Below are 14,085 nucleotides of genomic sequence, written 5' to 3' on the forward strand. Positions count from 1 at the left end.
AACACAGATAGAGGAGCTAAGCACAGGAGAACGTGTCATTTCCTCGCTCCGTTTCCTGCTGATATAAAGTGACAGCTTCTACTGGCTGGTTCAAAACGCCAGTGGCCACCGGAGATGTGGGAGAGCAGTTGACCTAGATTCATGACGAGGTGCCTCCCCACTGATTACTGACGCCCTCCCCATCCAATCAGAATCCACTCCGCTCCATCGTATCTAACAGCAGTTCATTAGCAGCTTGGAATCCTTCTGTTCAGGTGCTTCAGGCCGCGCGGTCAATGGGAACTTCTTTTCCCGCAGTTCGGGATTCAGTTTGTTTCACATTTTGCAAAGTGTGCATGCAGGTGTGAGGATGGGGCAGGAGTTATGTTTTATATTCACAGACGGTGCAGTGAAACCGGAAACAGAGATAGGGAGGGAGGAAGAAGAAGAAGTGTTCACGGAGGGGTAACAGTCTGCAGGGGAAGGTTTATTGGAGCGTTGGAGATGAGATGTAGGGAATACGCACACTTCTTCCCCCCCCCCCTCTCATATTCTGTACATACACACCCACAGAGGCTTGATTATTTTTAAACGGGCGGTGCTTGAGCTGTACAGTTGCCCGTGTGCTCTGTCTTCACCTACACTGTGCATGGATGGAGGACAGAGCCAAATGGTTCCATGTGAGTCAGCATTGTGAAGAGCAGCAGAAAAGACATCCTGACTGACAGAAAGAGAGCGAGCAGGAAAAAGCGATAGATTTCACAGTTTTTCAAGGATGCTTACAGTGCTGTATAGTCTCAGGGGAGCAAATCAAACAAAATGAAAAAGTATACTGCATGTTGATGTTTTCTGAGTCAGCATGTGTTTTGTTTTGCTACTTGCTGGTCACGTTGTGAGTTTTTGAACCCTTCTATAGAGATTTGTGTGCTAGAAGAGCTTTAGCTCTGTCCTCCATGCCCTACTCTCTCTCTCAGACTCACACACACTCATACAATAGTTGATTGGCACACAGTCAGTGTTAAAGTCTGTACACAGGGTGAAACCACCCTGTTGGCATCCATGTTTTAAGTCCAATTCAACCAGACGGGCCCCTCGTTCCGGATCCTTCCCTCCTCACCCTCTCCTTCCTCTTCTTCATTTTCTACCACACATCTTCTTTCCAATCCTCTGACTCACCACAGCTGCCTCCCTGTGTAGGTTGGAGGGGCAGAGGGCACCTGTAGAAGAAAAAATTAAGTTTGTAAATGATTGAACAATTTGGATATCATCAATACTCACACATGCATCTTTACACACACATGCATACGGTAGCTGCACATTTGCCCCTTTTGACACATGCTTGTCTACAAATCCCTCTGTGGTTTAGGACATTTTTTTATTTTCTAACAACATAAACTGTCTCGTGTCATCTGGTAGCTGTACTGTACCAGATTATGCTCCCCATTTCTTTTAAAGCAAGTGTTTGATATTTAGGGAACTAAAAACCAAGATGTGAAATTGCGGTTTGACAGAGCCCGGCTAGCTGTTTCCCCCTATTTCCAGTCTTTATGCTAAGCTAAGCTAACTGCTGCTTAATATTTATTGGCCTACTATCACCTGAAGAATATAAGGATTAGAGGACTTGTGTCTCCACAGGATTTGGAAAAACTTGTCCGTGCATTTATCTTCAGTAGACTCGAGTACTGTAACGGTGTGTTGACAGGTCTTTGTAAAAAGTCAATCAGAAAGCTGCAGCTCGAGTCCTCACTAAGACCAAGAAAGTGGATCACATCACTCCAGTTCTGAGGTCTTTACACTGGCTTCCTGTCCAACAAAGAATTTACTTTAAAATCCTGCTGTTGGTTTATAAAGCACTGAATGGTTTAGGCCCAAAATACATCTCTGATCTGCTGCTACCTTATGAACCATCCCGACCCCTTAGGTCGTCTGGGACGGGTCTACTTTCTGTTCCCAGAGTCAGAACTAAACCTGGAGAAGCAGCGTTCAGTTTTTCTGCTCCACATATCTGGAACAAAGTCCCAGAAAGCTGCAGGTCTGCTGAGACCCTCGGCTCCTTTAAATCAAGATTGAAGACTTTTCTGTTTGCTGCTGCCTTGAATTGAACCAGATTCAAGGATATTAATCAATTTCCTGCATTTTACTGTATTTTATTTATTACACTGCTTTTTAGTGTTTCAATGAATGTTCTTAATTGTTTTTAAATCTCCTTTGCTTTTGCCTTATGTTTTGATGCTTTTAATGGTTTTATGTGAAGCACTTTGAATTGCCTTGTTGTTGAAATGTGCTATACATATAAACTTGCCTTGCCTTATCCATCGTGCACTTGCATCCAACACTCCCTTCTATTTAATTCTGTGCTTTCATCTTTTTAATATCGTATCCTCTTAAATCGCTGTGTTAAGATGAATTTCTCATTTAATGGACTGTATGCCTGATGCAAAGCACTTCCCTTTGAGTATGAAGCATACTTTATAAATAATCTGTCTTTTAAAATGAATGCACAAAGACACTGATTATATTTTATGCAGGGCAGTTAAGGAGTCTCTGCGTTCCCTTTGTCCGTTAAAGCAGCACGTCCGCTATCTCCAAGAATAGTGGCTACAAATTATGTTCTTCAAAGTGTTGTTTCAGCATTTTAGCCTCCAGTGGTGTGTTGGGCTCTTGGGCTAAATTCATAACACAGGGGCTGAAAATAAGTTCACCTGTGCCAGCCCGGGGTGCGCATTCATCCTGCATAACAAAGGGCGTGACAGGCCGGCAGACAGTCTCATCAGTCAGTGGACCGATAGCATCGCAGCTTATTTAGACACACAGGAGCAAATGGAAGCTCTCTCACACTCACCCGTACACAAACTCAATGTCAGATGAGTGACCATTTGTACCACAACCATCCATGCATGTGCCCACATAATACGACACACACAGGCACATGACCGTGCATCCGGCAAACTGATAATGCGCACACACACACATACTCACACCTCTCCCTCATTCGTGTGCAATGACGTACGGTCTGGAACGCACAAATGTGCATGCAGTCTTGTCGGCGTGGTCGAATGAGAGAGCGGCGTGTAAGCGGCGTGTACCTGTGACTGGGAGGATGTACTCACCGCTCCCCCGTTCAGGATCATGGTCATCTCAGTGGGCTGGTAGACGTTGCTGCGAAAAGGAGCGCTGGGCCTGGCGGCGGTGTTGCTGTTATGTTGCCCGGCACCGGCACCGCTCCTCAAGCCTAGTATTGACACAGAGAGGCGAACGGAGATTACTTACTGTGACTCAGCAACTCCCCGTCTCCCTTGAAGAAAGACAAACTTGCTGTGTAACCCTTTTCCTCCTGTACTTATTTCTACCCACGCATGCAAATATTTCCTGGCGTTCTATTACTCACTTTGGCCTACATTCCACCTACGGCGTGTCCTGTCTGCTCTAAAATATTGGATTGTACGGTACCTGCAGCGTTCTCATCGCTGTATCCGTAGCCCTGGTTCTCCACAAACTGCCTGTGGGAGAGAGGGATGTCTTCGTCGAAGCTGGTCTCCCTCATCCGTGTCGAGTTCTGGGAGGTGTCAAAGTAATCTGGGGCGGTTGGCTGTGGAGGGGGTCTCAGGCAGATGTGGGCTTCAGGAATGGCGTGGAAGATCAGCAGCAGCCAACCCTGAGCTACTAAAGCAATGGCCAGTGCCGGGTCATTCCATTCTGGGGATCTCCCCAGCCAGGCGTTGCCGTACAGATAGAAGCCCACCCAGGCCACCCACAGGAGCAGCGACAGCAGGCAGGTCACCAGCAGCCAGATGGCATTGCAGCGCCACTGATGTGTCTTCCCGCACAAGGCCAGGGAGGCGGCAGTCAGCGCGGCTAGTAGGAGGACTAGCACGTAACTGCAGGCTAGGGAAAAGTCAAGTGGCAGATACTGACAGGCAGCTCGTCCCTCCCTCAGCACGGTGAGGAGAAGCCACTCGGCAGCGATGATACCCTGTACGGCACTCAAACCCAGCGCGAGGCCTGTAAGGGCGCAGCCACCAGGGCTCCGGCGCTCACGGCCAATCCTTCGTAGGCGTACACCCTGCACCAACAAGCAGGAGAAGCAGACGGCAAACAGGAGACCCCACAGGGCCCTGCGGAGCAAACATAAAGACTCATCCTGCTCGATCAGGTAAGCAAAGCTCAGGCCGAACAAGCCGAGGATGCCGAGGAGCAGCAAGAGGATGGGTCCCACGCCGCTGCGCTTCTCAGCCTCACTGATGTGGTGTAAGCGGCACAGCAGGATCAGGGCTAGCATGATGGCAGTCAGCATCCCGCCGGCGGCCGCTGACTCGACCGCCACACCCCATATGGAGTCCAGGTCACAGAGGAGCGTGTAGGGACGCACAAGGCCCCATCCGCAGCCTCTTGGGAGATCCTCAGAGTTCATCGAGTCTTGACCGGTGGCACGATGAGCAACAGTCAGCAGCAGCAGGAGCAGGACCGGGAGGGGCGCCATCTCTGAGAGATCAACAGATCAGAAGACAGAGATAGACGAAGGAGCAAAGACAGAGAATGGAGAAAGTCAAAGGAAAGGAGAGAGAGAAAGAGAATGAGTCATTCTGGTCATAAATGCAACACAGCCGAGCAGTCAGTCATTCCCACAGTAATCTTCCGCCTGTGAGTGACAATACAGACAATCAGCCACTGCTGTGTGGAAACAAAGGGCATGCAGGGTGAATGACTGTACTCTTTCCAAACACACACGCATCCTGTTTCACCAAGTGTAGCCTATAGCCCTGCCCTCTTTTAAGTGCTTTAAAGGTTTCATTTTTGTTGAAATACCTGGAAACCAGGAAATAGCCCCGATAATCTGTCTTTAGTTCATCCACAGAGAAGTGAGGTCAGAGTCAGAGCACCTACAGTGTATTATTTGTCCGGTCTTGTCCAGTGAACCGGCTGCCTGACAGGAAAGCTGCAGCATCATGCATATTTTTATGAAAAAAAAAGAAAAGAAACAAGATACTGAGAAGGAAAGCAATGCGTACAAGCAGTTCTACTCACTATCCGGCATCTAAGGGCATCTAGCAAGGCGTGAGACAATGCATAATGCACTGCACACAAATACACAGCGCCTCGAGCACAAGCACAAACACTCAAGTACTTTTGTGTTCCGGTGAAAGAAAACGTAAAAAGCACAGCAGCACTCGGTGAGTGAAATCAATGCTGTCTCAGTCTACTCATTCCTTTATTCTGACACAACTGTCAAGACAGCCGCGCACGCACATGCACACAGATACGCATTCTGTCGGTTCATTCGGGTCCTTGCTGGGATGATCAGCGCTGTCATTTTCACCTGACAAGCTGTGTGTTTTTGAGAAGTTGATCTGTATATAAAAGCCACCACGAAGCAGCACACACAGACACACACACACACACACACACACACACACACACGCCATCGTTCTTCCAGGTTCCTGTCAACTGTCTCTCCACTTCATCGCTAAGCTTTCAGAAATTCTTTCCAAGCTGGCTCACACATTAGTGTGTCAAACAATCGGCTTGTGCAAAGAACACCAACGCGCTTTTGTAGTCGCGCCTACTCTTTGGATTGTTTATTTCAGCTGTAGTTTAAAGACATAAAAAAATCTCCCGGGGTCTACAAATAGACCTTACCGCAATATTTACATACCACATAAAGGACACTGGATAGCCCTGGCTTCATGTTCTTTCTCCATGCCAGTAAGTCAGAGAGAGTTAAATGGTCTAGCCGTCAGGGGAGAGTGGTAGATTTAAATACACACCAGCCAGGGCTAAAGGTCACACACATCCCTTCCAGCATGTAGCTTATTAAATGGGGCAGACAGCGAGAAAGAGCCCTTAGATACTCTAATTTATTTTATCATGAGGAAGATAAGGACAGAAGAGGGAGGAAGACTGGTTGACTTGCAGCAAATATACTCTGACCAGACCTGCTTTTGATTTTATGATCTGTCATTTTACTGCATCCAATGTCGTGAAGTACATTTATTCTAGTGCTGCACTTGAGCGCAAATCTGATGCAGTAGGTTAAAGGTGCTAAATTCAACGTTCATTGCATTAATACAACGGCTATCAACTCTTTGCTATGTAAAGATATCATGGAGTAATAGATCTACCTGAGCAGAGAATGAACTCGCGCTCTCTCTCTCTCTGTGTTGTAATCTGAGCTTCTCTGTGCTTTCTTGACATAGCCGGCCGGCCGCGTTTGCCTTTCAGTGCCCCATTTGCTCGCTGACGGCCTCCTTTCTGTGCTCGTACAGCTGATAACGCTGTCTCAACCGTCGTCGCCATCGCTGCAGCCAAGCGCCCACCTTCCGGTTCCCCCCCTCAGGTTAACACTGTTAGCTCTGTCAGCATTGTTGCCATTGATTGCACTGTTCGTGCACTGTTTGCTGCGAGCCGCCAGCCCAGCCGTCGCCATGTTGATAGCCGTTGAGAGGCAATAGATATGCTTTGACTTCTGTATAGAGAACTTTTAAGTATCTTCCCTTCACGCAACTTTGTAGTTCTACTCCACTACAATTCAGAGGAAAGTATTGTACAGCAATAGCTACCAGTTACTCTACAAATAGGTTTTTTTGTAAGCAAAGCAAATTAAGAGCCTATAAAATATGATACACTGTTATAAATTGAATTACCTAAGAATTTAAAGCTGAGACGATTAGTCGATTAACAGGTTAGTCAATCGATAGAGAGTTGAAACTGTTTTTATAACAGCTTAATCATTTTTTTTTTAAAACACATATTTCATGGTCCAAGCTTCTCAAACGAGAGGATTTACAGTCTTACGTTACAGTAACATTTTGAGGTTGTGGACTGTTGGTCAAACAAAACAAGCCTTTTGGTGTCACTGGTGCTCTTGGTAATGGTGATGGGCAATTCTCTCTATTTTATGAAATATCACAAACCAAACAATCAATTGATTAAGCGATAAAATAATCAGCATATTAATCAATAATGAATATAATGCTGCCCTATATAACAATTTAAAATAGCTCAAACAACTACAAATGCAAAATGCTTCTTACATGTATGAGAAATAGTGATCATATGGTAGAACTGTCACAGATATTTTTCTCCAATGACTACTTTTCCTTTTAATAGTTGAAGTTTATTTTCCTAATTATACTTACATACTCCAACTAAAGTAGTATTCTTACAGTGTGGTATTGGTACTTTTACTTAAGTAAAGGATCTGGACTTCCACCACTGATTTTCTATTACAGGTACCTTTGCACAAAGAGGGTTGTGTATGTTATTAATAACTTAATTCACATTATTTTTGAGTGAACTCTCAATATTTGTTCAGAGACTACGGCAATTTTCTATCACAACAAGGGGTTCAATTATTCCCTAAATCTCCACATAAAAACACAAACATGTCCACATACAGATATTTCCTGCATATGTCTATTTATTTACAAGCTTTTGATGTGTCTGTCCTAACATCCAAACAAAAATGTATATTTTTAAGACAGCGATTGTTTACCACTTGTGAAATATCATTATTTATTTCTGTGAGACCCGAGAGGGCATAACAGTGAAAGATGCATGTGTGCATATGTGTGTGTTTGTGCACATTCATTTGTTTAGAGCTCTTTCATGTATCCTTCAGAGATTTACACCCTCCGAATTCTTCCTCATTACAAAAACTCTTCGCTCCCTTGTTTCCTGCCGTTATTTCCGCCTGCCGTTTCCTTTCGTCTCCTTACCGCCTTGTTGCGGCAGCTCACTGCTGCAGGTTAATATTGGTCTACATTAACATCAATCAAACGAGTGCTTAAAGAAGGATGAGTCACCAAAACACACCAAAAAAAAAAACACACTGCTGGAGCATTTTACACACACACACACACACCTTACACTGACACGCATACCTGAACAAGTTGCACAAAAACAGACCCACTCCTGATAAACACATGCTTTCTTTTCGTTATCATGTTGTTTTTCCTTGTGATAACCATGGTTACGCCCCATCTCTAAATGACAGGAATAGAGAGAAAGCTCATTGTTCGTCTTCTTTGTCCCACTTCCTAATGACAAAGCCTGTGACACCACACAGTCCAAACAAGCGACACAGAGACAGGAGCTTGTGCACACGAGTGAGCGACCACTTTTTCATTCACTCACGCTCTCACACACAAACTCCCTCTTGTGAACATGGTTGCTCAGGCTGCTTTTTGAGTGGGACTTGACAGCCTGGTGAGCTGAAGACTGAAGGATGCACACAGAGGACCACACACACACACACACACACACACACACACACACACACACACACACACAGTACATAACACACACCTACAGCACACATGCCACACACTTGAGTCCTCTTCCCTGCTTCTCACTAATGTGAGTCATGTGCAAAGAGAAAGAGAGCCCCTGGCCTTCTGCTTTGTGCAGCACAGAGGATGCTGCCGCCGTCTCATCCTCCCTTTCCCTCCTTCCCATTTTTCAAGACATGTTTCCCTCTCTCTCTGTCACTCCCACTCCGTGCAGCCATTTCTGTCCTCCCCTCCATTTAAAATCCTCTATTCTGTCGGTTTCAATGCCACCTCTCCTCCAGAGCAGCCGGAGCGGTCTCATCTCTCTGCTACATTTGAAGATGTGCTGTGAAGGATGCACCTCACACACCTCCTCTCCCCACATTTTCTCCTTCTTTTCACCCCCCCCCACCACCATCTAATCTCAAACACACCCCTCTTCCTTCCATTTTGGCTCCTTCTTCTTCCCTCCTTGTGCCCCTTCCTCCTCTCCACCCTCCCTCCCCCTTGCCTTTTATTCTTGCTGTGTATCTTATGTAACTGGGTAAGGATCCAGCTCATGCCAGTTCTGCTGCATGGCTGCTGTTTCTAAGGCATCGTCTTCCTCTCTGCCAAGCAGCCTTCTGTCACTCGGGGGTCCATCTCAGTTTTGTATTCTGCACATAGCGGGGTTACATGCATTCATGCTGCACATGTCACTCGCACACAAAAACACACTCAAGCTGGCGCGATGCCCATGCTTGCTGTGCTCTATTTGCATGTAAATATAACATTCAGCTTGGTGGCATGTATTATGCATCTGAAGGCAACACATTCTCACACAAAGCTGAATGTGACAAGTATGCAGCATGCATTCCTTATACACACAGAGCAGGAATATAGTCGTGAGAGTGCAAATGTGCAGCACTGCAGTCCCTCAAATGTGCTCCAGGCTTGAATAGGCAGGCATGGGGGAATCTAGGAAGCCGTCCTGTACAATTACCTTCTCCTGTAATTATCAGACATAGCACACAAGCAGATGCTGTCTAATTACCGTGGTGATAATTGGGAGGATTATTGCATTGACGACTCACTTCAAGTCTTGGTTGGTTTTTTTTTCGCCCCACTTTTGTTTTATTGAGACTACTGACGGAGAACGTGTGTGTTTGTGTGGGTGTGTGTGTGTGTGTGTGTCTGTATGAGTGTGTATGTCTGGGAACACTTGAGGTGAGCGGGTCATTTGCAGGACCTGTGATCTCTGTGAGAATCTACAGCCTTGTCCACCATCTCGTCTAACACTAACAGACCTTTCCTTTTCTGACAGCGCATCAATTTACATCTTACATCAGTGGCTGGGATTACATAAGGCCTTAGATATCAGACATGTTAAATTAACCCGGGCTCTCTGGATGTTCTGTCTCATTATACGAGATTTACTTTGGATTAAAAACACATCTGCGCTTCAGAATAGGATTGTATGCTCTGCTAGCTGGGTTTGTCATTGGAGGCATCTAAGACTCGTCTTTTACTCATTGTTTCTTCTGTCTTAAGCTCTCTTGACCTTCTCTAGTGTCTTGCGTGAGAATAATTGGATTTAAGTTGCTCCTAGAGTTTCAGGCTAGACTGATCCGGATATACGGATATATGTCTTCTTCACTGATTCATGCGTCAATTTGACCAGCTGGTTGTCTGGCAAATCTCTTTCCTGCTTCCTTTTCTTTCCTGACGTCACCAAGCTGGCATTTAGCATTTATCCTCCCTGGAGTTTTGGAGAAGCTTTATTTGAAAAAGAGCTTAATAATGTGGACATACTTTTAGGCTGGATGCTCATCCAAAAAAAAGATAGCTCTCTCTTTCTACCTCAAGGATACTTTGACACATTGTCGTTGTGATCCCTGAACTTGTGACTTGTAACGGCCTTCCTTACCAATGGAGCATTCAGTCAGAGACCTCCTACGCAGAACATTGCAAAAGCACAGCCAAAACAATTCCAAGTCTGCGTTTTGAGAAAGAAAAATCTCTAGTGTAGGTTTGCTGACATAAACCGACCTGACAACACAGCTGGACCTTTAATATATTGTTTCCCATGAATAGATAGATACTTGAAAACAGTAACTTCGATTCTCAGATTTTCTTGAACAAATGCAAAGGAATACATTTAGCTCCTACTTCAAATAAAATGCACAATAACCATACATTTCATTGCAGGATCCGAGTCGTCCGGCTTCTCACATACAACTTCTCAGAGCAATGTCTAAATCATTTCAGGGTTGCAGTGCATGTGTGAAAGGGGCTTTAGTCTCCAATCTCTCGAAATCTCTAACCTTGCAGAGTGACGTCACCAATCCCTTGTGTGGCAGATAAAAATGGGAATAAAAAAGGGGATGCAGAGAAAGAAAGAGGGGAGCAATGCGGTAGACGTCAAGGCATGACGTATTGGTTTGCTGAAATATTGAAAAGGAGTTAGTGAGGACAAGTTTCAGGAAAAAAATAGACCCGCAGATGACGGGAGTATAGCAGAGCCAAATGGAAAGGCATATTGAGTGGCGAGACTGAAAAAAAGAGTAGTCCATTCACTTCACCGGCCTCCTGGGTGTCAGCACGAACAAACTGACAGTGGAAGCATTTTCCCCATGCCTCTTCAGACAATCCCGGCCATCCTAATTAGACCTCATTACCATGTGACTAGGCTCACAGCAAGACCATATGCTAATTGACTTAACAATTAACAGCGCCAGCGCCTTACACCCCTCCCTCTCCTCCCTTTTCTTCTTCCCCCTCCTCTTCCTACATCAACAACCGATGGGGTGTGATCGGTCAGATGTGAAGGCATTCCAAACCTAAAAAAAGCACCCAGAAACAGAGCCACTGACCTCCGGTGTCGTGTGTGTTTTGCGTCTTTGGGACGTCACTGTGCATCTTTTATTATAGCTACAGTGATGTGGGGGGGGGGTGATCACAGGAGCCCAGGGAGATCAGATTTGGTTAGAGAGTGTGATAGTAATCAGAGGTGCAGGAGAAACAAGGAACAGGCAGATGTGCAAAGAAAGAATTGGAGTGAGCCTTGTGCCTAGAGCGTGTGTTTGTATCTGTGTGTGTGTGTGTGAGGGGAGGAGGGTGGATGCGTGAACACAAATGCTCATGAAAGGAGAACCAGGGAAGTTCCCATGTATGTGAAAATCCAGCTCATAGATTCCGTGTCATGCGTTCATAAAGAGGCCGCAAGCATGCACAAACACACACACGCACACGCACACACGCACACACAACCATCTAAACAAGCTACGTATGGCATCAGCCTCGAGGAGATACTGTAGCATCCTCTTTCCCCATGAGGAAGCAAACTAACTCATGAAAGTGCAGCCTGAGAATAAACAGCTCCACTCTGCTGAATATTGATTAATGATGGAAAACAGAACACTCCAAAATAGGCCCGGGAGCTTTCTGAGTACACAAATACTGCACTGACGGAGACTCGAGGCTCATGTATCATCTATCTATTGACCAACAGAAAGTCAATCCATGCATTGAGTCCCATTACCAGACAAACTCTCTTCGTCTAATTGGACACAAGTGGCCATTTAAGCGTAATTTCTTTCCAGAGATGACAACAAGCCTTTTGTTTATGAGGCCAGCGTGGGAGGGACACGTCTCCTTAAGGGGACACCCTTGGTTTTAGCTGACCTAAGGAGCACCTTAATGCAAACACACATTTGGAGAATGCTCCCCCCCCCCCCCCCCCCCCCTCTCTCTTAACAATACTGGCCACATGGGAGGGTCCCTGGGGGCTTCCAGAAGAGTGTGTTTGTTTGAGGGAGCAGCAGTAAGACCATTGTTACTGAGGTGTGTGTGATCCAAATATAAAGAATGACATCTAACCTCTAAACTAAAGAATGGCGGAGTGATTGACACTCCCAAAATATCCCAGCGTATTGTGGGGTGAAAATGGAGTCGCAGCTACTAAAGGAGACCAACGTTTTCAAAATCGTGAGAAAATTGTGGCACAGCCAGTCAGTCCTTGAATATCACACGGGTCAAAGTCCTCCATGTCCATGTTAAGGTTAACATGGCTTTTGCGAATGCCCTTTGGGGTCATATGTGCCAATCTCAGGGTGAAAATATACATTTCTGCAGCATGCCCTGTGCGTAAATGTACATTTATGTCTGAAATACTGCGTGCCCTTTTTGACTCACACACCTATGCATTTTGGTGCATCGACATCGCCTTTCTTCCCGGGCTGTCATTGATGCAACTTCCACCTCGGTGGTAATAAGCCCCGAAACAGCCTTGTTGCAACAAAACTCGATGCATTCAAATAAACCGAGATCCCCTGTGCGTGCATCTAAAATAGTCCTACCCGCTGAATGTATATCACGCGCACCATCTCCACAAGGATATCACACTCCCCGACCCCCATTCTTATTAATCAATATCCCATGGGCTACATGGTGAGCAGCACGTACCTTAATCGACGTAAACAAATCCGATCGAGAGCGAAGGCAGATGCACAGTTGTCAGGTTTGATAGGAGACTGGGGAAGTACAAATGTCACATTTCGGAATGAGCCCCGCTCGCTGTGTTTGCGTATTCTTTCTCCATCCACATGGACTCGTACGCGATAGGTCCAGATGATTCCCCTTGCTCCAGCTTTAGAGCAGAGGAACCCGATTATTCAGCCCGTGTCTGTTGTCCTCAGAGGCAGAATGGACATGGACGAAACACACCGGCGTTTCAGGATTACAATGTGGAAGGGATTCTTTTTCCCCTAAATCCTTTGTTCAGCGGTGCGCAATGTTTGACTTCCACATTGCACCAATAAGGGAGCATTCATCAAAAATAAATAAAACACACAATGAGTCGAAATCCTGTAATGCGCAGAGTCGGTGCCACCAAACCTACCGGATCCTTTTCTCCTGCTACCGCGCTGAATATGCCGCTTAATGTCCGAGTTGACGCTCACTGCTCCCTGCTGCACATCTCCTGACTGAGTGCATCACCAAAACTGCGCTCCGCATAACGCGCGTACTGATAATCCCTCTCCGCACACACGCACACATACACGCACACACAGAAAGTGACAGCTCACCAGAGCCGCCACTGATTCCTGTCTGTTCTCCCTCACTTTAACTGGTTTACTCTCCGATAAATTAGTTGGTGCCTGACTGAGGGACCTTGATAAATACCCCTTCTAGGCGCACAGCGGGTCTTTCTCTCATACACACACGCGCATACACACACCTCCTACATCTTTCATCGTAGTGTGACAGAATGTACGCACAGCTTGGACTCTTTTGCACGCTCCTCCTGCAAAGTTCCAGATATTGGTATTGTTTTTGCCTGGTTAACTGCGATAAATCATAGAAAATAAGCCAGTACAGTGTCAAGTTGTACTATTACAACTCTATTTCCGGGCATATCTTTCAGAATAAAGTTCTTAAGATAAGTAAGACGTTCCCTTTTAACATAATCAAATCAGCTTATTGTGAATATATTGCTGATAGCCTAGATCCCCCCCAAAAAAAAGAATAGTAAATGGACTGCATCTAGTGCCTTTATCCAAAACATTTACTATTTGCCTCATTCAGGCATTTACCAGACTACAGACACACACCGAAGGCAGTAAGCTGTAGTCCAAGGCACTGATTAGACCATTATTTGCAAATTAGGGTTTAGAGTTTAGCTCACTCCAACATGTGGACTGAAGTTCGAAGGAGCCAGGGACCACAACCCTGCTCTTCATGGAGGGCCCACCTGCTGAGCAGCGGCATCATACTCATGGAGTGAGGACCCGTTGCCATCTTACTACAGTCTACCCTTTGTTTAAAAAAAGGTCAACTCACAAATCCCAGCCCCCTTCTC

The 14,085-nt window shown here is 45.8% G+C and overlaps 1 protein-coding gene across 1 annotated transcript; it reads right to left on the reverse strand.

The window, feature by feature from the left end:
- On the reverse strand, positions 1–13,308 carry gprc5ba (G protein-coupled receptor, class C, group 5, member Ba). The gene is made up of 4 exons (XM_079176848.1): positions 12,690–13,308; positions 3,430–4,461; positions 3,090–3,211; positions 1–1,196 (listed from the first exon to the last, which is right to left on the reverse strand). Exons 2-4 carry the CDS (start codon positions 4,457–4,459, stop codon positions 1,152–1,154), a joined length of 1,197 nt encoding a protein of 398 aa, XP_079032974.1. The 5' UTR covers positions 4,460–4,461; positions 12,690–13,308; the 3' UTR covers positions 1–1,151.
- Between the last annotated feature and the right edge of the window lie 777 nt (positions 13,309–14,085).

The sequence above is a fragment of the Pholis gunnellus genome, assembly GCF_910591455.1.
Source record: "Pholis gunnellus genome assembly, chromosome: 17".
Taxonomy (NCBI): Eukaryota; Metazoa; Chordata; class Actinopteri; order Perciformes; family Pholidae; genus Pholis; species Pholis gunnellus.

Excerpts from the sequence above, each read along its gene's own strand:
- gprc5ba (XM_079176848.1), bottom strand. The coding sequence starts at position 4,459 with ATGGCGCCCCTCCCGGTCCTGCTCCTGCTGCTGCTGACTGTTGCTCAT. Across the intron at positions 3,212-3,429 it reads CAGCGATGAGAACGCTGCAG|GCTTGAGGAGCGGTGCCGGT; the intron begins GTACCGTACAAT and ends TGTCAATACTAG. Across the intron at positions 1,197-3,089 it reads TGATCCTGAACGGGGGAGCG|GTGCCCTCTGCCCCTCCAAC; the intron begins GTGAGTACATCC and ends TTTCTTCTACAG.